This window comes from Giraffa tippelskirchi, chromosome 1, assembly GCF_054371585.1.
Source record: "Giraffa tippelskirchi isolate mGirTip1 chromosome 1, T2T-mGirTip1v1.2.pri, whole genome shotgun sequence".
Classification (NCBI taxonomy): Eukaryota; Metazoa; Chordata; class Mammalia; order Artiodactyla; family Giraffidae; genus Giraffa; species Giraffa tippelskirchi.
The window spans coordinates 206,598,251-206,622,016 of NC_137275.1; the positions used below are offsets into that span (position 1 = coordinate 206,598,251).

At 43.0% G+C, this 23,766-nt stretch overlaps 1 protein-coding gene and 1 long non-coding RNA gene across 45 annotated transcripts in view; one reads left to right on the top strand and one right to left on the bottom strand.

Moving 5' to 3' along the window:
* Nucleotides 1-23,766, bottom strand: part of PGAP4 (post-GPI attachment to proteins GalNAc transferase 4) — a 73,583-nt gene that overhangs the window by 10,838 nt on the left and 38,979 nt on the right. For 10 of the 44 annotated variants that reach the window (XM_081573387.1, XM_081573415.1, XM_081573377.1 and 7 more), the window contains one exon: nt 2,531-4,382. In XM_081573387.1, the coding sequence (XP_081429513.1) occupies nt 3,094-4,305 (1,212 nt within the window). In that variant the 5' untranslated portion in view covers nt 4,306-4,382 and the 3' untranslated portion in view covers nt 2,531-3,093. Of the gene's footprint in view, nt 1-412; nt 4,383-5,930; nt 6,248-11,518; nt 11,571-18,699; nt 18,851-19,419; nt 19,613-23,766 lie in introns of those variants that run through there. The other 34 variants (XR_014077817.1, XR_014077811.1, XR_014077808.1 and 31 more) reach the window with 12 other exon arrangements.
* LOC145539502 (uncharacterized) lies at nt 1,182-23,583 on the top strand. Its single transcript, XR_014077865.1, has 2 exons — nt 1,182-1,260; nt 23,278-23,583. It is a non-coding gene; the product is annotated as an uncharacterized LOC145539502 (long non-coding RNA).

Consider the following 23,766-nt stretch of genomic DNA (forward strand, 5'->3'; position numbering starts at 1 on the left):
CATCATAGTATATATAAAAATCCCACAATAATCAACTCCAATTAGAATGTCTCTTTACACAAATTAAGTTACCAATTAAATAAATTTCCTCGAATGAGGACTGTATCCAAGGTAAATTAAATTAATCATATCATTATATTCATCCTACTTGCATTCTCCAGTTGCACTGTAGTATTTTCACCACTTTTTAAACATTATGACAGTAGAAAAACACACACACACACACACAATTCAAATGTTTCCATTTAAGAAATATAAGAAAATCAGTTACGAATTTTTAAGCAAACAGCCCATACTTTTGAATGGCTACCTTGGGACTCGACAATAGTGTGAGTTGTGTGGGTGGTTTTGATACTATTCACAATATCAGAAAACTCCAGCTACAGAAATGAGAGAAAACCAAGGCTTCTTAGGATGCCTCAGTGAAATGGTTCATTTATTTGAACTGATAAGTCTATACAAATACACTCAGTCACAATAGGGAGCTTCTTAGACCTGATGATAATTTAAATTCTGAAAAGTATGCAGGACTATTAGAGACCTTCACCCTTCTGGTAAATGATGTCCCTTGATACTGGAAGGGGACTTTAGTTTCTCCCTAGTCCCCTGCTTAGGATTAAATGAGAGACCTCAGCTTTGGTGTAAAGCTGTCAGCAGTCCTAATCCAAGACAACATACACAATTTGGACTCTAGGAATGAGAGACAAAAGGAAGGGTGATCTAGAAAGTGGGCAGGGATAAAAGTGGGTAGGATTGTTGCTTCTGCAGAAAATGTCCAAGGTTGGCAGATTCTAGTTAAGATCAATGTGGGAAGATGTCTTAGTGTGTACGTAGAAAAATAAGACAAGACAAAGATGACCTCAGCCATCGAAAAGGAAGGAGTCACAGGAAGGGATGTCTGTGTGCAGTAGACAACTGAATTAGAAAGAGCAGAAATGAAAACCAGCAGTGATTCTAATCTAGGGATTAGCTAGCTTAAATGTTCTGTCATTGGACACAAACTTTCCACGAGGAGATCTAATCATTAATGCAACAAACTCAAATTAGTTCTAGGTTGGCGGTGGTTCTGTTCTCAGACATGGGGCTGAACCTGTTACTGGGGTGGGGGTGGGGGTGGGGGTGAAAGGGTGGAATCTGAGCATCTCAGTAAGTCACCTAGCAACTCTGGTCACTTTGGACATCCCCGGGGGATACATAACAGCTCACCATAACAACACAACACACACGGACACCTGTTTGTTCCCCAAGACCAGCACCACAGTGAGTTTTTACCATCTTAGCTTACAGAGACATTATTTCTTCCAGGTTACAGATTTCACAAAAGAGAATTTGACTACCTAGATATTTATAAAATGAATGTGGTTGAGAAAAAAGTACAGGGGCTTGAGGTCAGAAAAGCTACTACATTCCGTCCTCTCTGCTGCTGTTCAGCTGTGTGAACCTGAAGAAGTCCTTTAACATCTCTGGGCCTCTTTGTTCCTCTGTAAAGTGTGGTGATGAAGCCCTGTTACTCCCCCGATGTTCTCAAGCAGATTCCAAGACAGCAGCTCACTGTGAAAACTTAAAAGCAAACGGAAGATGTGGCACTGGAATAAAGCAGAGAGCTGCCTGAACTCTAGTATAATCATCCACCGCCAGAAGGACTCTTTGGCCACTGGTTTGATAAGTATTGTCAAACGACATTTGTAACTTTTGAGAAAAGTAATTTTCAGACGCTAGTCTTGGAATAGGCTCAACTGGAATCTTAGATCATTTTCAGTTTGAATGAACAATTCTTATTTTGGGCTTGGTTGGAGGTGGGTCTAGATGAAACTGAGCTGTATATCCTTCTGAAGTCACAAGGAAAAGCCAACATTTATTCTAGTTGTATTTGGTCAGGAACAGCTGCTCCATAGGTGTCAGCCCTATACCCCATCTCACACTTTAAATAATATCACTAATACCTTTATCCAAAATATACTTGAGTTTTATATGCTTATTATAGGAGAGAAAAGAGCTAATATTCACCAAATGCCCTTTATGAGATAAGCACTTGCTAGTGTTCTACACATATTCTGTCATTTAATCCCCAAGGCAACTTAAAAGGGTAGATATCACTGTCCCCATTTTACAGGTGAGAAACCTGAGGCTCAGAGTGCTTATAACTTGCCCAAGTTCACACCACTAGGACACGACAGAGATTTGATATAAAAATTCAGGTCTTCTGACTTCAGTCCCAACTTTTTCTTCTGTAACATCATGCTATAGAAGAAAAACAATGAGGGTGAATGATTAGCCAGTAAAGTTGGGGAAAAGGATATGCTATTAGTAAACAGCTCACCCATTCTACATCATTCTGCAATGTCCAACTTTCAAAGAATCCGAATACAATTAGGAATCTTCAATATTAAATTGAAAACTAAACATAAGCAATCTGACTTGATGATCCAGAAGGTGCTTTCAGATCCTGCTGTGCCTTAAAGTTCTCACAACCAAAATTGATTATCAGTGCACTACAGATGTGTGGAAAAGAAAATGCCAGGTAACAGTAGCCAGCTCACCAGCCTCCAAGATGGCAGGCACTATGCAGCTTTTATTATGTCATAGCAAGGAAACAAATAGAATCTATCAACATGGTCCTGCCTCTTGGGATATATATCCTAAATATATATCCATTCTTATTCCCAGTGAGAAAGAAGTCACTATAAGAGAATCTCACCTTTCATCATTCATATTCTACCTTTAAAATCCTAAACCAGTTGAACCACTGTGCACAATAATTTTGGCAGTCACAAACTCTGTCATGAAGCAGAATGAAAAATAGGAGAATATAAGTGGTATTTAAATGTCCATCATTGAGTGGGTCAGACTGCATGAGGCAATGTGGCTGTGTGGAGGGCGAGAGGTCTGGGCCCACGGTGAACGGCTTGCCTTTGCCTGAGAGTTACCAAAGCCAACGTTCTTTGACTTGTATTTAATCTCAGCCATCGCAGTGCCTATATCCCTGGCAACCTTAAAACAGTGAAATATCTGCAAGCAACCAGGTCCAAATAAAGAGCTCAACAGTTGAATCTCCAAGAAGTGGCCAGTTTCAGAAAGGCATTTCTTGGCAGGCTAAAGCAGACTAGGGTGAAAGTTGTACCGAAGGCTGGAGAAGAGTCCGATGTGTTTTACGAGATTGGGCTCCACCACGTAGGCCCGTTCCCCCTTGGCCCTCAACAGTGAGTACAGTGCCATGTCCTTGCCGAAGCCCTTGTGGCAGTAAACCTGGGACAGGTAGGTGAGGGTCCGGCGGGCCGCGGGGGCAGGGAAGAGCATGGCGGGGGTGCAACACTGCGAAGCGGGGACCACGCTGTACAGGGAAGGACTCAGCCGCCGCAGCTCCAGGAAGTAGTGGCGGCCCACCAGCTCCACCAGACCCATGCTGTACAGGGAGAAGAAGAGCATGACGGGCCAGCTAAACCCTGGGCGGCTGGCAAACCGCATGTATATCCAGGTTAGTAAGGGCCCCAGCAACATGCCGACACCGACCCACTCCAGGATCCGCATGGGCTCTGGGTTGATGTAGTGCTGCAGCCTCTCGGGGTGATAGAGCTTCAGATAGAGGGCATCTCGGAGGTGGGGCTCAGAGAAGCGAGCCCGCAGAAGGTGCTCCAGGACTGGAAAGATCTGCTCCTCTGGGACGGCATCATCTTCCACCATCAGGACGTAGTCTGGGTTGTAGGTCTGCAGGGAGGATTCCAGACAATAGACATAGTCCTGCTTCTCTTTCTCAAACGAGTTGGTGGAAGGGTCATCGCCATAGTCATCCTCGGTGCCCTCATAGCGGTTGGCCACGGGGACGTACTTGGACAGCAGCTTGGCATCGAAATGGCTCACGCTCCGCTCCACGTTGCACAGGAAGAGTTGGTGCCCCTCGCATTGGGGGCCACACTGTTGAAGGAGCCGGTGGAACTGGGACACCACCTGCAGGACGTAGTGGAAGCCAGGCTGCCTGTCCACAGTGATGATGGTGATGACCAGCCAGGGCCGTGGCGTGGCCTGCCAGACGATGGGCACTGAGCCATTGGCAGAGGGCAGCTCCTCAAAGTAGTGCAGGGCAGCTTCACCTTCTTTCAAGCTTTGCTGCAGGAACTCTTGGCTCATTTGGTTCAGATGCCAGTGGCGCAGGTAGAAGTAAGAGTGCAGAAGCCGGTGACAGGCCAGTGGGGCCAGCAGACCAAAGGTCACCACTGTTAAGATGAAGAGCTGGACAGCGGTGCTGCCCCAAGAGAGCCGCCTCAGCCTCCGGAGGAGCATGGCAGCTGGAGAGGTTGAAGTGCTCATGAGGTCGACTTCTGGTCAGGTCTGGTCCCAAGAACAAACCATCCTGGACGGCAGGCCAAAATCAGTGCAAGTCAAACCTAAAGAGGGAAGAAGTAAAGAATGGTACAGGGCTTAAAAAATCCAGGGATGGAACTCAGCACATAACAAACCAGAAATTCTTATTCTAGTCTGTGTTGCTGCTAGAGACTCAAGCGTTTTCTCCACTACTCTCTTCTTAGGTTGTATCTGTATCTGTGGTATCTGGGGTTCTTTGATCATTTCTGTGAGTAATGAAAGCTTGGTGCATTCAACCAAGTCTCCACACCTACAGACACTTGGTTAAGGTTTATAGTGTGCCAGAAAAATCACCAGAGAGGCTAGTAAAATCGTTATTTCAATTCAACAGCTACACAGACACAGGTTCTTCCAACCGACACAAAAAAAGCAAGGCTTGACCCAAAGGAAAAACACATTTAGAGTGAGTTCCAAGGTAAATACACTGCAAGCACTTGTTGACTGACTGTACATAGTAGTTTCTAAAACCTCTGTCTTCTTTTGTATGTCCCAAACAAGAAAGGGACTATTTAGGATTCCCTGAAATGTCTTTATCAACATTTTCCACTCCTTTTTCTCTAACTTTATGTAACTAAACTCAAAATTTCATTTTAACTTAATTCTGATTGGTCTTCCATTTTATATTTTATAAAACTACCATGGGAACCAGTCAGAGACAGGATCTCCCTACATATGCAAGTGAACTTAGAGCTCCAGACTTTGAAAGGGGAGGAAATATCTGAAGGAAGATAGATGGGCAGCTTTTCATGGGGTAGGGAAAGGGGAGGCAGAGAGGAAGAGGAAAGAGTTGGTCCAGCCTGGTCCAGAAAGGAATGTAGCATGAGGTTTTCTCTCAGAGTTCAGGCCTGAGGTCAGGCACGCGCTGGAGTGAAAACAGCTCAGCCACTCGCTTGGTAAAAGGTCACTTCATCTCTCCACATCTCTCCATCTCTAAAGTGGAGGTAATAATAATACCCACCTCATAGGGTTACTGTGCAGATTAAGTGTGTTACAGAGCAAAATAATACAGAGTAAAAATGCCATTAAAATATATCCATATGGGGATTTCCCTGGTGGTCCAGAGGTTAAGACTCTCTGCTTCCACTGCAGGGGGAACAGGTTCAATCTGTGGTTGGGGAACTAAGATCTTACATGCTGTGCAGCAAAGCCTATATATATGTATATATATACACATATGTGTGTGCTTAGTCACTTCAGTTGCGTCTGACTTTTTGTGACCCTATGGACTGTAGCTTGTCAGGTTCCCCTGTCCATGGGATTCTCCAGGCAAGAATACTGGAGTCAGTTGCCGTGCCCTCCTCCAGGGGATCTTCCCAACCCAGGGATGGAACCTGCAACGCCTGCATTGCAGATGGCTTCATCACTGCTGAGCCACTGGGAAAGCCTATACACACACAAACACATACACAGACTGTACGTACAAAATTAGTAACAGCAGTAAGAAGGTCTAAAATCCGAGGGAAAAATAGACTTGCATCCAAAAACAGAACTAAAAGGACAAAGCCAGTATAACACCAGTAAGGTCAGTGTAAAATTAAATGGTGTCTATAGAATAAAGGCAAATCTCTTACCTGAGAAGTATAATAAAGTTTGCACATATTGGGAAGAAAATGGCCTCGCTTGTGAGTTATCTTAAAGAACTGCCCAGGCACCATGCGAGGTTGCTGTGGAGCAGTCTCTACTGCTCTCATACATTTTCCCCTTCTTGGGCGCATAGAAAGATCACATTTCCTAGCCCACCATCTTCAGGCGGGGTCATGTGACTCAGGCTTGCCAGTAAAATGTGAGCAATGTGACAGGTATGACTTCCAGACCAAGGTAACGGAGAGCAGTTGTGCCTTCTTGACTTTCTCTTTCTCCATCTGCTAGCTGGACAGCCTTGGTGGATCTAGAGGAAGGAGAAGCCACTAGCTGGCGTGAGCCTGGGTCCTTGAATGACTGCAGAGAACTGAGGTCTCTCCTACTGCTCACCTCCCAGCACCCACCCAACCTACAGTGGGATGTGTTTTCAGTCATACGCAAATGGTTGTATCTAGCCACTAATGATTTTTTGACTTATTACAGTGGTTAGCCTACCCTGTCCATTTTGTGTGTGTGTGCACACGCATGCACACACACACACACACACACACACACACACACACACACACACTTACTCACTCAGTCATAACCAACTCTATGAGCCTATGGACTGTAGCCCACCAGGCTCCTCTGTTCATGGAATTCTCCAGGCAAGAATATTGGAATGGGTTGCCATTTCCTCTTCCAGGGGATCTTCCCAATGCAGGGGTCAAACTTGCATCTCCTGCATTGGCAGGCGGATTCTTTACCTCTGAACCACCTGGGAAGCCCACTCTGCCCATTAGAGTTGTGTAAAATACCAAACCTCTCTCTATGGTATGATGACGTAGTAATTCAAGGAAGTAGAGAGACAAGTCTCATTTCAGCAACAGAAGCAGATTATATAGTGGGACCTCAGAGGCGAGACAGACTATACCAGTACGAGAAAGAGACCTGGATAGGGATCTCCAGATCCCTATTAAAGAGGGAAATAAACAGGCAGAGGTTTGAGGAGTGTGCGTCCTTGCTGGGGTGTGGACTTCCCAAGGACTGCAGATTGGCTGCATCTCCCTGTGATCTGTTGAATCACATGGCTGCATATCCCCATGGCCTCAACCAGTTCCACATCACTACCAGCGGAAGCCAAGGACCGAAGCCTTAGTTGGTCTTGGGAATGGAGTCATTCAGGTGGTTTCCTGTTCATACTGTTCTACCTTGCTAAGGGAGCTGTAACCACTTAAAGAAGGAGCAAAATGCAGTCAATGAGATAAGACATGCGGCTCAGAAAATGCCAGGCACATATTAAGTGCTAAGATGACAGAGCAATTATGATGACAATGCAGAGCTCAGCGTTTGGTGTAAAAATGCCATCCCATCTCCTTCAACACCCTCTTCCAGTGAGTTTTTGGTAAAACAAGAAAGTGATACTCTTTAGCCCAAATAAGCCCTGGGGTAGAATATTCAAGGAGTACATGTGCACACACACATAGACAATTATCTTTTAAGAATATAAATCTGATCATGTCATGCTCCTGCTTAAAACCATTCTTATGTTTCTATTGCTCTTTTAATAAGATCTAAACATCTTATTGTGATTCAAAAGGCCCTTTATGATCTGGACCCTGCCCTCCCTCGATATCTTGTTCTACTGCCCTCTTGGTATGTTCTAGACTAATAAAGGCTAGACAGCAAGTATTTTAGACTTTGTGGATCACACACGGTTGTGTATTCCCCTTACATTATTTCTTTTTTTAACTCTTTGAAAAAATGTAAAAACTATTTTTAGCACTCCAGTCCCATCAAAACAGGCTACAGACCAAATCTGGCCTGCAACTCATAGTTTACCATCCCATGCTCTAGACTGCGACTGTCCAACGGAAATATACTATAAGCCATATATGTAGTTAAAATTTTTCTAGCAGCCACAATAAAAAAGTAAAAATAAACAGATGAAATTCATTTTAATAATGTATTTTAACACAACACGTCAAAATTATGATTTCAACATGAAACCAATATAAAAAATTACAAATGAGGTATTCTATATTCTTTTTTCCATACTAAGTCTTTGAAATTCAGTGTGTATTTTATATTCACAGCATATCTCAATTCAACATGAGCCACATTTAAGTGCTTAATAGCCACATATAGCCAGTGAGCAAGGCAACTCTAGATATGCTGATCTTCTTTCATAACATCAACTGTGCTAAGCTCTTGCCCATCTCCTGGCCTTTGCTCACTCAACTCCCTTACCCTAGAACATTCTAATCCCCACACCTTTCCCTGCCTCTTCATATAGATAGCTTTTTCTCATTCTGTAACACAGTCTCCTAGAGGAGCCGTTCCTGGTCTTTATAAACATAGGACCTGCTATATAGGTACTCATGTGTTTTGCATTAGCAAAATGGGAGTTGTAAATTGGCACAGCCTCTATGGAATTAATTTAGAACTATCTAACAAGACACACTAGGGCCTCCTAGGTGGCACTAGTGGTAAAGAACCTGCCTGCCAGTGCAGGAGACATAAGGGACGTGGGTTCGATCCCTGGGTCAGGAAGATTCCCCTGGAGGAGGGCATGGCAACCCACTCCAGTATTCTTGCCTGGAGAATCCCATGGACAGAGGAGCCTGGCAGACTATGGTCCATAGGGTTTCAAAGAGTCAGACATGACTGAAGCAACCTTGCATGCACGCATGCAACAAGACACACTAAAGCTCAGCAACTCAATTTCTAGCATTCTTTCCTAGATACATATTCTCATGTGTGAGGAATGACTTGTAGCACCATTTAGAAGAGCAGACCAAGCGCCAATTAATTGAGTGAGTCAAATAAACTATGGTACCTCCAAAGAATGGGATACAGCTACCCATTAAAAGAAGCAAACTCACGGAGAGACAAAGATGACAACATTTAATGCTCCTGATCTTTCCTCTTCCCATGGACATATTGAATGTACAGCTGCACAAGGAGAAATTCCTTCTAAGAGAAATCCAGAACCTAGCTGAGTGACTCCTACACAACAGGCAAATAAGAAAATACGTATGTCAAAACAAGCTCTTAACCATAAATTCCAACCTGGCACAGTGCCAGTCAATTGGGACTAACACACCCACAGCAACCAGCTGGTCCCTGAGTGAAAGATTTGGACTACTTACACAGAGCTCCAACTTTCAAGGCTCCCACCTCATGGACAGGCCCCAAAACACCTAGCTCTGAAGACCAATGCAGCACACATTCATTAGACCAACAGGAACAGCAAAGGAAGAAGCAGTTCTTAATGGGCATGTGAGTACTCTCCATTGCTGAATCCCCAGGGCTCAGTGCTGAGAGAAAAGGCAAAAAAATGCTCATCTCCCACTCTTTCCTGGGTAAGGGTTTAACTGAACACTTTACAAGCTACTCCCTGAGTGTGTGGCATGTTGCAAAGAGCCAGGACATCAGAAAAGAGACTTACAAATTTAAGTTTCCTTCATGGATCACAGCCTTGTCAGGGCAAAGGGGCTTGCAGAACTCAGTGAAGCTATGAGCCATGCCATGTAGGGCCACCCAAGACAGACAGGTCATAGTGAAGAGTTCTGACAAAACACGGTCCAAGGGAGGAGGAAATAACAGCCCACTTTAGTATTCTTGGGGCTTCTCTGATGGCTCAGATGGTAAAGAATCTGCCTGAAATGCTGGAGACCTGGGTTTGATCCCTGAATCAGGAAGATCCCCTGGAGAGGAAATGACAGTCCACTCCAATATTCTTGTCTGGAGAATTCCATGGACAGAGGAGAAGCCTAGTGGGCTACAGTCCACGGGTTGCAAAGAGTTTGACACAACTGAGTGACTTTCACTTTCCAGTATTCTTACCTGGAGAACCCCATGGACTGTATGAAAAGGTAAACAGATATGACACCAGAAGATAATCCCCCCAGGTGGGAAGGTGTCCCATATGCTACTGGGGAAGAGCAGAGGGCAGTTACTAAAAGCTCCAGTAAGTATGAAGTGACTGGGCCAAAGTGGAAACGATGCTCAGTTGTGGAGAAAGTAAAGAACCTGGAGTGTTAGGTCCATGAATCAAGGTAAATTGGAGGTGGTCAAACAGAAGATGGCAAGAATGAACATCGACATCTTAGGAATCAGGGAACAAAAATGGATGGGAATTAATTAATTAAATTAATTCAGATGGCCATTGTATCTACTACTGTGGGCAAGAATCCTTAGAAGAAATGGAATAGACTTCAGAGCTATCAAGAGAGTCCAAAATGCAGTATTTGGGTGCAATCTCAAAAACAACAGAATGATCTTGGTTTGTTTCCAAGGCAAACCATTCAACATCACAGTAATCCAAGTCTATGCCCCAACCACTGATGCTGAAGAAGCTGAAGTTGACCAGTTCAATGAAGACCTACAAGACCTTGCTGCTGCTAAGTTGCTTCAGTTGTGTCCAACTCTGTGCGACCCCATAGATGGCAGCCCACCAGTCTCCTCCGTCCCTGGGATTCTCCAAGCAAGAATACTGGAGTGGGTTGCCATTTCCATCTCCAATGCATACATGCATGCTAAGTCGCTTCAGTCGTGTCCAACTCTATGCGACCCTTGGACAACAGCCCACCAAGCTCCTCTGTCCACAGGATTCTCTAGACAAGAATACTGGAGTGGGTTGCCATTTCCTTCTCCATACAAGACCTAGACCAAATACCAAAAAAAGATATCCTTTCAATCATAGGGGATCAGAATGTAAAAGTAGGAAGTAAAGAGATACCTGGAATAACAGGCAAGATTGACTTTGGAATACAAAATGAAGCAGGGCAAAAGCTAACAATTTGGTCAAGAGAACATGCTGGTCATAGTAAACACCCTTTTCCAACAATACAAGAGATGACTGTACACATGAACGTCACTAGATGGTCAATACCAAAAGAAATCAGATTAATTATGCTCTTTGCAGCCAAATATGGAGAAACTCTATGCAGTAAAAACAAGACCTGGAGCTGACTGTGGCTCAGATCATGAGTTCCTTCTTGCAAAGTTCACACTTAAACTGAAGAAAGTAGGGAAAACCACTAAGCCATTCAGGTATAACCTAAATAAAATCTCTTATGATTATGCAGTAGACATTTTAAATAGATTCAAGGGATTAGATCTGACAGACAGAGTGCCTGAAGAACTATGGACAGAGGCTCACAACATTGTACAGGAGGCAGTGACCAAAGCCATCCGAAAGAAAAAGAAATGCAAGAAGGCAAAGTGGTTGTCTGAGAAAGCTTTATAAATAGCTGAGGAAAGAGGAGAACAGGAAGGCAAGGGAGAAAGGGAAAGATATAGCCAACTGAATGCAGACTTCCAGAGAATAGTAAGGAGAGATAAGATGGCATGCTGAAAGGAACAATGCAAAGAAATAGAGGAAAACAACAGAATGGGAAAGACTAGAGATCTCTTCAAGAAAACTGGAGATATCAAGGGAACATTTCATGCAAGGATGGGCACGATAAAGGACAGAAATGGTAAGGATCTAACAAAAGCAGAAGAGATTAAGAAGAGGTGGCAAGAATACATAGAACTATACAAGAAAGGTCTTCATGACCCAGATAACCAAGATGGTGTGGTCACTCACCTAGAGCTGGACATGCTGAAGTGTGAAGTCAAGTGGGCCTTTGGAAGCATTACTACAAAAAAAAAACAAAAAACAAAAAACAGTGTAAGTGATGGAATTCCAGCTAAGCTATTTCAAATCCTAAAAGATGATGCTGTTAAAGTGTTGCACTCAATATGTCAGCAAATTTGGAAAACTCAGCAGTGGCCACAGGACTGGAAAAGGTCAGTTTTTTGTTCCAATCCCAAAGAAGGGCGATGCAAAAGATGCTGAACTACCATACAACTACTCATTTTACATGCTAGCAAGGTTATACTCAAAACCCTTCAAGCTAGGATTCATCAGTAAATGAATCAAGAACTTCTAGATGTACAAGCTGGTTTGCAAAGAGACAGAGGAACCAGAGATCAAACTGTCAATATTTACTGGATCATGGAGAAGGCAAAAGAGTTCCAGAAAAATGCCTACTTCTGTTTCATTGACTACAGTAAAGCCTTTGACTGTGTAGATCACAAACAAACAGTGGAAAATTCTTAAAGAGATGGGAGTGCCAGACCACCTTACCTATCACCTGACAAACCTGTATGTGGGTCAAGAAGCAACAGTTAGAACCGGACATGGAACTACTGACTGGTTCAAAATTGGGAAAGGAGTACATCAAGGCTGTATATTGTCACCCTGCTTGTTTAACTTCTATGTAGAGTACAATCATGCAAAATGCCAGGCTGGATGAATCAAAGCTGAAATCAAGATTGCCAGGAGAAATATCAACAGCCTCAGATATGCAGATGATACCATTCTAATGCCAGAAAGTGAAGAGGAACTAAAGAGCCTCTTGATGAGAATGAAAGAGGAGAATGAAGAAGCTGGCTTGAAATTCAACATTCAAAAAACTAAGATCATGGCATCCAGTCCCATCACTTCATAGTAAATAGATGGGGAAAAAGTGGAAGCAGTGACAGATTTTACTTGGATCCAAAATCACTGGGGAGCCATGAAATTAGAAGACGCTTACTCCTTGGAAGGGAAGCTATGACCAACCTAGATAGTGGATTAAAAAGCAGAGATTTCACTTTGCTGACAAAGGTCCATATAGTCAAAGCTATGGTTTCTCCAGTAGTCATGTACAGATGTGAGGAGCACCAAAGAATTGATGCTTTCAAATTGTGGTGCTGGAGAAGACTCTTGAGAGTCCCTTGGATTGCAAGGAGATTAAATGAGTCAATCCTAAAGGAAATCAACCCTGAAAATACATTGGAAGGACTATTGTTAAAGCTGAAGCTCCAATACTTTGGACACCTGATGCAAAGAGCTGACTAACTGGAAAAGACCCTGATTCTGGGAAAGACTGAAGGCGAAAGGAGAAGGGGGCAGCAGAGGATGAGATGGTTGGATGGCATCACTGACTCAATCAATGGACACGAATTTGAGCAAACTCCAGGAGACTATAGTCCATCAGGTAGCAAAGAATAGGACACAACTTAGTGCCCGAACCACAATAACAACAAATTTTTAAGCACTCTAGGCACCTTCTACCAGTTTACCAATCTTTCTAGTGTTTTCTGAATTCTCAATAATGGGGTTCTGAGAGACTAAAGGTTTTCCCCAATTCTCCCTTTTAAATGATTTGGAGAAACATTTCTCCAGTTGGAGGTGAATCTCTTCCAATTCTAATGGACACTGGGGCCACACTATTAGCACTCAATATAAAGTGCTAATATCTATCTATCTATCTATCTATCTATCTATATGTATTAGCACACTAATATAAAGCAGTGCCTACCTTGGAGTACTGAAACAGTTCAAATAGTGGAATCTCCAACTAACAACAAGAACTTCTCATCTCTGAACCTATTCCCTTTGGTTTAGGCCCTTTGAGAGATACACATTCTGTTCTCCTTCGTTTTTCTGCCCTTATCCATTTATTAGATTGAGACTTCTTAGAGTAGTATCATGCCATAATTTCTTTATCCCAAAAAGGGAAAATAATTCTAGAATTTGACAGTAGTCATCAAAGTAACCAATCATGTAAATTAAATGATCTTTGACATCTTTTAATTGTCTCAGCTCTGACAGTCCTAAAACTTATTCTGAAAACAGGGATCATTTGTCCTGTTGAATCCGCTACCATCCTTCTATGGACAAAATCTCCAGCTGACACTGGCAAAATTTATAGCACACCTCCCATCACAATTCAGATAGGTCCCTCTAAAACCTCTTCCTAGCATTAATCAATACTTTTCAAGTAAAGAAGCCCATAATAGAAGATTATGAGTCTCAAGTCCTCATTATCCCTTGTACTAGTTCTTCTAATCTTTCTATTTGACCTCTTAGAAGCAATTAGGCCTAGGATGGAGGTTCATCCAGGACCTCTAAGTAATAAACAGCACTGTTATCCCTCTGGTTCAGACCAAAGAATAAACCAATCCCACCAGAGTCACTAAAATTTCTAATCCTCATTATTGTACATGCATTAAACCATAGGTCTACTGACAAAATGGTAACATTCATGAATCAGTATTGGTGGAGAAACATTAACTAGGCTACAAAAAGTGCCTATACCTCACTGTCCCACTTGTTGAAGTACAACCCAGGGAAGTCTGTTCATAATGTTCCTGGACACTTTAAACTGCTTAATGGATGATTGAAGGTCTGTCTGATGATTTCATACAATGTTCTCTATTTCATGGATATAAATATGTTTCAGATATGGTCTGAACTGAACGGAACTGAACGGAAGCCTTCCCTTGATGACAGGCTGCTGTGTCTTCTGTGACTAACATCCTTTTGGAAAAGATTATTCCTCCCTAGGGAACTCCTCCTGAACCTCAGTGACTGAGGAACCTATTTTACTGGTCAGGTACTTTGACAAGTCTGCAATGTTTGGCCAGTTTCACACTTTCACTGTGCTTACCATACTCAATCCTCTGGTTTACTCAAACTAATATCTTTACAGCTCAATTAGAAAATCTCTTGAGGCCCTCCAACAAATGGCCAAAAGCATTGTTGTCTCAGATCCACTTCTCTAAGAACTCAAAAGCTCTTATCCTAAGACAGTCACAGGGCACCCAATGAACTTGGCTCTTGCTTCTTTCAACCCACAACTGATAAAAGGAGAGATACTCCAAAATTGCAGAGGCTTAATTGCTTCTATTAAAAATATCAATGTGTGGCAGAGCAATGTTTTCACCACACACTCTTGGGAGATGAAAACCTTAAGCATCATATCTTACAATCTGGAGGTTTCACCGAGTGAAAAAGTCAGAAATACTCCTCAGTCTCACTGGAAATGTCCCTATCAGGTACTTGTGCTGCCAAACTCCAAGGAATAGACTCTTGGATACATGTGACACACCTAAAGAGAGCATAAATCCCTAACTGTATCTGTACATCATCTACTGACCTGAAAGTAAAGATTTCTCAGAATTGAAGCAGATGACATCTGATGAGACACCTTTCTTAAGATATTTGGACCAGTCCTGTTGGATGTTTGTCGCCAAATCATTGATAATGACACAACACTTCAAATGATCTCTAATGTCAATGATCCTTTTTTAAAATATATATATTTTTAGTTTCATTTTCATTTATCCTCATAAGAAGCCTATGAGAAGTACTATTATTAAATCCATTTTATATCTAAAAAAATTAAGGTACAATTAACTTGTACCCAACGTTAGCAAAACTTTAAATAGATGGCAAAACTTGAAAAGCAAGCAGACTGTTTCCAGAACTCATGTTCTCAACCATTATGCAATATTGTCTCCGCATAGATTGGAAACCCAAGAAAATCAACTGGAAGATGATTAGAAATGGTACAGAGTTTCAGAATGTGTTTGGTAGCAGAATTAGTACACAAAAATAATATATGCTATGATCTGTGTGTGTGCTCACTCAGTCATGTCTGACTCTGACCCCATGGACTGTAGCCCACCAGGCTTTTCTGTCCATGGAATTTTCCAGGCAAGAATACTAGAGTGGGTTGCCACTGGGGATCTTCCCAAATCAGGGATTGAACCCAGGTCTCCAGCATTGCAGGCAGAGTCTTTACCATCTGAGCCACCAGGGAAGCTCTGTCTCTTGCATCTCCTGCATCGGCAGGGGATTCTTTTTACCACTGTGCCACCTGGGAAGCTCTATGCTATGTTACACACTACATAATCAGACAATTACTAATCAATGGAATAAAACATCTCAGTCAATATAATCAGACAATTACTAATCAATGGAATAAAACATCTCAGTCAAAATGGAAAAAAAAGAAACCAAAAATATTTAGAATAAACTTAAAAAATATGCAGAATATACACTTCTATAAAATTCCACTGAAGGACACTGTAAAAGTCTAATAAATGGATAAAAATAACATTTTCCCTGCTGAGAACCCTCACTAATAAAAGAGGAGATGGAGGTCTCTTGCTCCAAAATCAATCTCTACATTTAAGATAACATCAATTCAATTTTCTTCGAGAGAGTGAGCCAGTACAGTAAACAGGAACTTTTATATAAATTGGTGTGACCTTTTGAGAGAAAGTTCGGATGGTATCTACAAAAGTTTTATATGTGCATCTCCTTTGACATAGAAATTCTACTTCTAGCAATCTACTCTGCAGAAATGCCAACACATGCTACCAAACATAGACAAGGAATGTTCACAGCAATTTTGTTTGAAAGTAAGAAGGAGAGGGAGAAAGATGGGGAGAGGAATAGATGGAGGGCAGGGCATCAAGAAGGCTAGACAAACTACAGGGAAGGATAGACAGACTACAGGGAAAGGAAATGGCCAACAACAGGGAACAATGTTTAGATAATTATACATGGGGATGATATGGACACATTAAAAAGAAAAAGAAGGGTCTAAATATACTGACATTTAAAAAGCCTTACCTAAATCTCTACTGTGGACTGAATGTTTGTGTCCCCCGTCCCCAAATTCATTATCAAAATCTGAATACCTGATGTGATGATGTTTGGAGATGGGGTCTTTAGAAGATATTAAGGTCATGCCCATGGAACTCTTTTGCTGGGACTAGTGTCCTTATTAGAAGAGACAGAAAACAGCTTGCTTTCGCTCTCTCCTCTGCCAGTGAGTACAAATCAGGAAGGCAGCCATCCATAAACCAGGAAGAGGACCACTTATCAGAACCCAACTATGCTGGCACCCTAATCTCAGACTTCAGACTCCAGAACTGTGGGACATGAATGTTCTTCTGCTTAAGCCACCCAGTTTATGGTAATTCATTGTATCAAACCAAGCAGTTTTAAAGTCTCTAATTGAAAAATGTAAACTACGTCAGTGCAAATTGTAGAAAAGGGTACATGGTATGATCATTTTATTTTTAATGTGGAGTATAATTTAGTGAAGAAGAGATGAAGGTATGAGGGATGAAGGATTCCTCTCTTGCTTTCTACCCTTCTGAAAGCACATGCATTACTTTTACGATCATAGTTAAAAGTTTAATTCAACCAGTACTGAGTTTTGTACCAGGCACTGGCGTAGTGAATGTGCCACTCAGGGGACCTACTCTCAGGACCCTAATTATCAAAGATCCAACAGGAATCCAAAGATGATTTGTTTCTTTTGGTGGAGCAGAGACAGGATGGATAATTTGACCAAAGTGTGGGGCTTCCCATGTAGCTCAGTGGTAAAGAATTCTCCTGACAATGCAGGAGATGCAGGAGACTTGAATTTGATGCCTGGGCCGGGAAGATGTCCTGGAGGAGGAAATGGCAACCCACTCCAGTATTCTTGCTTGGGAAATGCCATGAACAGAGGAGCCTGGCGGGCTACAGTCCATAGAGTTGAAAAGAGCTGGATACAACTGAGCAATGGAGCATGCAAGCAAACTGTATCTTAATAAAACTGATTTTTTAAAAAGCCAGGTGGATGATACTGTGTAATAACAAAGATATTAAATTTGTTATAAAATTTCAGTAATTAAAATAACATGGCCCTGGCATCGAAATATACCGATAGACACATGCAAAAATCTGCAGAAATAAATATATAATAATTTAATATACCGTAATTGTAGCAGTCTAAATCAGGCATTAAAAAAAAATGAACTTAGCTTTGCAGCAACTGGCTACCATTTATGAAAAGTAATTAGCTCTCCATTTTACATCTTAAATTAGAATAAATGACACATTAAAATTTTTCAACAAAAGCTTAAAAGTACCTGAAGAAAATATAGGTGAATATTTATACAAACTCAAGTTAGGAAAGGCCTTTCTCAGCAAGACTCTCAAGCAGAAACCATAAAGAAAAAGAATAGAACTGAATGGCCACAGATGAAAAGCTGACAAAAACCAAAACCAAAAAACATGTTGATGTACGGCAGAAACCAACACAATATTGTAATTATCTTTTAATTAAAAATAAATAAATCTTAAAAAACTAGGCAAAAGACTGTGCAACACAGATGACAGAATTACTATCAGTACTTTAATGTGTAATATATAACAAGCACTTAAAAATCATGAACAGAAAGACATTCTGACTGAAAGAGGTAAGAGAATTAATAGTCAATTCACTCACACAAATGCAAAAGGCCAATACAGAGAGGAAAAAGCTGATTACCTCTGGGTAATCAGACATACAAATTGAAACAATTTTTTTTTGTCCACGTTACTGGTTTAAATGTGTGCATGCAGAGAAAATTTTAAGGTACCTAGGAAAACAACAATCTAGGAGATGAAGTTTTAAGTTATTTTTATTTTCTTCTTTACATTTTTCTGTTTCTTGAATGTTTTGTAATAAGCTTATCCTTTTAAAAAATCTAATTTTAATAACGTTAAACAAACATGGTTTTATCTTCTCACCTAAAATATCTGGTGCCGGGCACTCTAGAAATGCATTCCTATAAGCCAATTTCCCCTTAGAAGGTTTAGTTCTCTAGGGGAAATGCGCGCACACACACACCTGCAGGTTTTTGCTAATGGTCCGCATAGTGAGATCATCATCGGATCCGCCCTTGTGTCCTTTCACCTCCAGGGAGAATAAGAGACAAGCAGGGGCTGGCAGAGTTACACCCACCCTCCAGTTCTCGCCCTGTATACTGCGGGCGCAGTGCGGCAACTGGCAACGCCCGTCACAGAGACCAGGAAAAAGGAGAGGCGAGCCGGGGTGGTCCTAACTATCCCTCAAGGAAAGAGAATGGCAGCGGAGGACCCGAGTCTCGGATTTAGCGTCTGTCACCGACCTTGGGCAGTCCCCGCGGCGCTCCGGTCTCAGTTTCCCTACCCGTAGGAGGAAACTAACAGTCGAAATCGCGGCGTTGCCTCCCGGGCGTCCTGTCTTTCCCGGAGCTGGGAAGGACGCCTTCCTCTGCCCCGTTGACCTTCCTCGGTCTCGCGGCTGAGAGGTCGCCTGCAGAAACCCAACGCCGCAGCAGGGCGTTTGTCGGTGCTCTGGGCTGGCCCGAGGCGCGAGGCAGATAAAGCCGCGAGCGGGCGGCCATTAGGCGATCCACCCTTAGGGTGCTGGGCCCAGCCAGGCTAGGCAAGCAGCGGAGTCTTACCTGGACTCGTACATGCCCGGCTCGCGCCTTTCCGTCGGCCTAGCGGCGCCAAGGAAACAGGCGAGGGGTAGGGAGGCGTCCTTGCTGCGATATTCAGTCATCCCTGCGCGCATGCCGGCCAGGCCGTGCGAGGGACGCCCTTCTGGGGTCTCCAAATTCCTCCCGCAGGAAGCAGCCGGCGCCACGAGCGGGGCCGCAGTGAAGCCAGCCCGCCAAAGCGCACCGCCGGGGGCACAGGCCCTCCCAGGCTCGCCAGCCCCTGCTACTGCTCTCCGCGTGCCGGCTGCAGCAACGCTGCAGCAACCCTAATCCATTTTCCCTCGCTCTGGAGACATCTCCCGGGTGGGCGCTCTGGTCATGATGCCAAAGAGGCAGAGCAGATCGTTCGCAGCGGGAACCTACCGGGTGAGAGCGATCAGCTCGGTTCCTGCGCACGCTGACGGCCACTGCCGAAGTCGCCTAGGCTGTCTGGCTCATGACCACGGAGGAGCCATCGCCGGACCTTGAGGCCTCAAAGGAGCGGGCGCCGCAGGACTTGGACGAGCGCGGAAGCCTCACCTCCCACGGCGCAGCTCTGGCGCGGTCCCCTCGCTCTGTCAGGCCATGTGACCTGCGAGCCGGGGAGCGACCGCAGCCCCCAAAAGCCAGCTTGGGGAAAAAAGGACGGCAAAAGGCGCCAACTGATGGGCAAAAAGGGAAAAGCAGGCTGAAATGCTGGAAGGATTAAGTATCTGCAGGGTTCACAGTCCCAGCTGGCCATTAAATGTGTTCTCTGCGGGAGATTTGTTTTTGCCAATAATAAAAATAATAGCGGGCACGGCTTCCACTCCTAATCCCCACCGTACCCCCGTTATGCCAAAGACGCTGTATGAAAACTCCTTTCACTTTACTCCTGTACTTTAAGAGACTGTTACCCCAATTTGCACATGAGGAAAGAAAATTTGAGAAGGTAACTTACCAAGTGCGATACTCCAAAAGCCAGAATATTTTTTCATTAACAACAGCAACAACCACCACCAAGAAAGGTTTGGTCTAATCAAATACCAATCCAGGAATGGGATTTGGGTCTGTGGCTCAACTGTCAGTCTCTCCCAGGAGTGGCTTTGGTGGTTCATTTGAGTCCAAAGCACCCCCAACACTTAATTTTGGCAAATAAGCATACTCATTTTACAGATGGAATAATTGAGGTTTTGGCCAAAGGAATGATCTTGTTCAAGTGATAGAGTTGGTCAGCCTAGTCTAATACTTAATAATGCAGTGATTATGTGCTGGCAGTGTGCAAAACACATAATTCACATTATTTTAGTGCTCACAACCATCTTACAAGGAAGCTAACACTTTTTCCAAGTTAAGAAAACTGAAGTTCAGAGGGATTATGAGTTTGTCTAAGGTTACAAGCTAGTAAGTGGCCGAGTTTGAATTTAAACCTAGGCCTTTTTGTCTACAGATGCTTCAAGTGTCCAAAACCATCCCCCACCCCCACCCTGACACACACAATGTAGCTTCTTGCTCCATTACTTTTAGATTTTGCCAGAGATGAATGAAGGATATCTAACTTTTATCCATAGGCTCAGAACATAGTGACAGTGTCTAGCCTAGCACTGAACTCATTCACCAAGGATTCTTCTGGATGATGATGTGCACAGCACGTATAAATTGAAATCTTTGTTAATCAATGGCTGGCTTTCTGTGTATAGGGTCTAGATTGTATTATTTTGGATTCTGATGCTTTTCCTAAAGAGCATCAGATATACTTTCTAGGGGCAGATCAGAGCTGGGTATATTTCATAAAAGCCAAATTTCTTACAATTGCCAAGAAGGTCCTACAGGATGCGACTGTAGGCTCCTGCTCTGGCTTCCTTTCTAACCACCCTCTCCTTTTGTCCTCTACTCCAGTTGTACTGGCCCTGCTGTTCCTCCAATGCTTCAAATGCACTCTCAACTTAGGACCTTTGCATCTGCTGTCGCCCCTGCTTAGAACACCCTTCCTCTAGATTTCCATGTGGCTTGCTCCCTAACTGTCCTTTATCTCGCATATCCCTACTCCCACACCAGCACTCCCATCCCTTGTACTCCTCCCTTTATTCTTCTCCACAGTGAATGACAAATGAATGATTATGATCTCCTGGTTCTACCTTATAATTCTAACATATTGCCCAGAACATCTAGGAGAGAGAACTGGGCAAAGGTAGAAGAGAATCAAAGGAAATATCTGAAAAGTGGCTGTAATTACTAATGAAAGGCTTTCATGCATTGAGATCATTGCTGAGCTTCACCTCTTGAAATTCATTTACTCCATAGGCTACAAAAGTTTAATAAAAGATCGTATACATAACTAGGTGATGAAGATGTGATCTGTCGTAATTTGTAACTTTTGTTTCATTCATGTATCAAGAATGAAATGATCATAAATCAAGGCACTTCTTAAAAGAGCAATGTGGTCTCAAGCCCACTCAATCTCCAAAACAGTACTGCAGGATGTCCTTCCCTTCGCCCCACTCAGATCACCTCCACTACCCATTGAAGCACGTTTATATAAATCCGTTCCTGCCTTCTAGGCTGCCCCCAAGTCACGCAAACAGAAGCATGTGGCTTTTGTGAAAGGAATAGAATCCAGCATTATATTTCATTTGGGAGGCACACAGAGATTTATGTGTATTAATGAAATGCTGTCTCTCAATGAACCAGTGAACTAAAGCCCTTCATTAGAAAGCAATTATTTTGGGGCTTGAATGTTTTTCAGTCTTCTAGAAACATTTTTAAACACAAATGGTCCTGCAAGAGAGAACTCTGAAGACACATGAAAAAATGTGCATGCTGGCTGAAAGCCATCCCAGAAGAAGTGGAGCACAGGAAAGAAACGTGGAATGACTCTGGAAAGGAAAAATACGGAGTTAAAAAAGTGAAAGTCAGCTATATGCCACGCTGACCTTCTTCTTAGGGCTTCTACCACAACGTTTTACTGCCTTTTTCAGCTCCTAATTTTAATCATTTGCCTTGCTGGGCCAGGGATTAGCAAACTACCACTCACTGCCTGTTTTTTTGTGCTGCCCACAAGGTAAGAATGGTTTTTACAATATTAAATGGTTACAAATGAAAAGGAGACCATTTCAAGACATGTGAAAATCACACGAAATTCGAATGCCAGTGCTATTGACACACGATCATTCATTTAGATATTTTCTATGGTTATTATCATATAACAACAGAAGAGGTGAATAGCTGTGACAGAGATCTTGTGACCCACCTAGTGTAAAAAAATCTGTTATCTGGTTTGCCAACACCTGCCCTACAAGGTCTGTTCATCTGGTTACAAGGAAAGCAGTAAAGCCAATGTGTGGTCATATGATTTCTGTAGAGCTTAACAATAAAACAGCCGTCTTAGGCTGGGGAGGGCATTTCAAGATAAGACCATCTCACCCTCCCCCAATGGAAAATTACCAGCAGTCACAAACAGTTGAAGTTCCAGGAAGCCCTAACCACCTTTGGGTAGAATATTAATCTAAAGGTGACCAGAGGGGACCATGAAAGAAGCCCAGTTTCTCTCCCCAGGTGCAGACCCCCTCTTGGTCTTGCCCACAGCTCCCTTGCAGTGTACTCAATAAATCTTGCTTTCTACCCTCACTTTTGGCTCAGTAAATTCTTTTATCATCCATGTTGTTGGCACTATCGGGCCCACCACCGCATCCTGAGGCAAGTTTTTTCTTGTGTTTGTTAGGATAGTTGAAACTAGATATTGAGTTCCATATATGGAGTTCCATCCATCCACCTGAGCATCCATACATCCTCTGTTCTTAAAACCCATATTTATTGAAGAATTGTTCTGACATTGTGCCAACAGCATAGATGAGAAGAAGATGAGAATTAGACGTGCATCCTGCTCTCAAGGAGTCTGTCATTAGGAATGTCAGGATGTCTATATAAGACCGCATAGGCTGAGAGCTGAATCCGGCACAAGAAAACAACTTGGGAAGTTATTCTTGTCTCCTGAACCAAGTCCACACCTCCACCTTCCAGACCTCTTTTATATGAGGTTAAACAAAAATTTTAAAGTTGCTGTTATTTTGGAGTTTTAAAATTACATATCACTAAACTTAATATAGGTAATAAAGAGGATTACACAATTATCTGAAGTTGTTTCATACTCATTCTGTTAAAATCCTATAGTAAGTTTCTAATTTTATGTTTGGCAATCTTCAGTTCATCCCTGAAGTACTTAGATAACACTATCTGATGCACATTTCCTGAGTTGTTTTACAGATGCTAAAACTTCCACCAAACAGAAGAAGTTAGCTACTAGATGACCATGAGCACATAGCCCCCAGACCTACTGGAGCCTGAGGATTGATAATGTTAACCCCTGAGACACTGCCCTGCTATTTCACCATCAACCAATCAGAGAACTGCACATCAGCTGATCACATACCCGGTGACTCCCCTCCATCACCTTGCCTTTAAAAATGCTTCCTGAAATCCATTGGAGAGTTCAGATTTATTTGAGTTATTAGCTGCCCTGGACTCCATGTATGGTGTCTACAATAAATGCTGCATTTTCCTTCACCACAACCTGGTGTCACTAGATTGGCTTTACTGTGTGTGGTGAGCAGACCCAAGTTTGGTTTGGTAACATAGGGGTGGTGGGGGCCTGTGGATGAGAGGAGGCCACTGCAGTCTTGCCAGTGGTGCTCTCCCCTTGACCCTTGTCCTAGGCAGTGCTGGCTGCACCAGGGCTTTCTGCCCTCCTCGCTG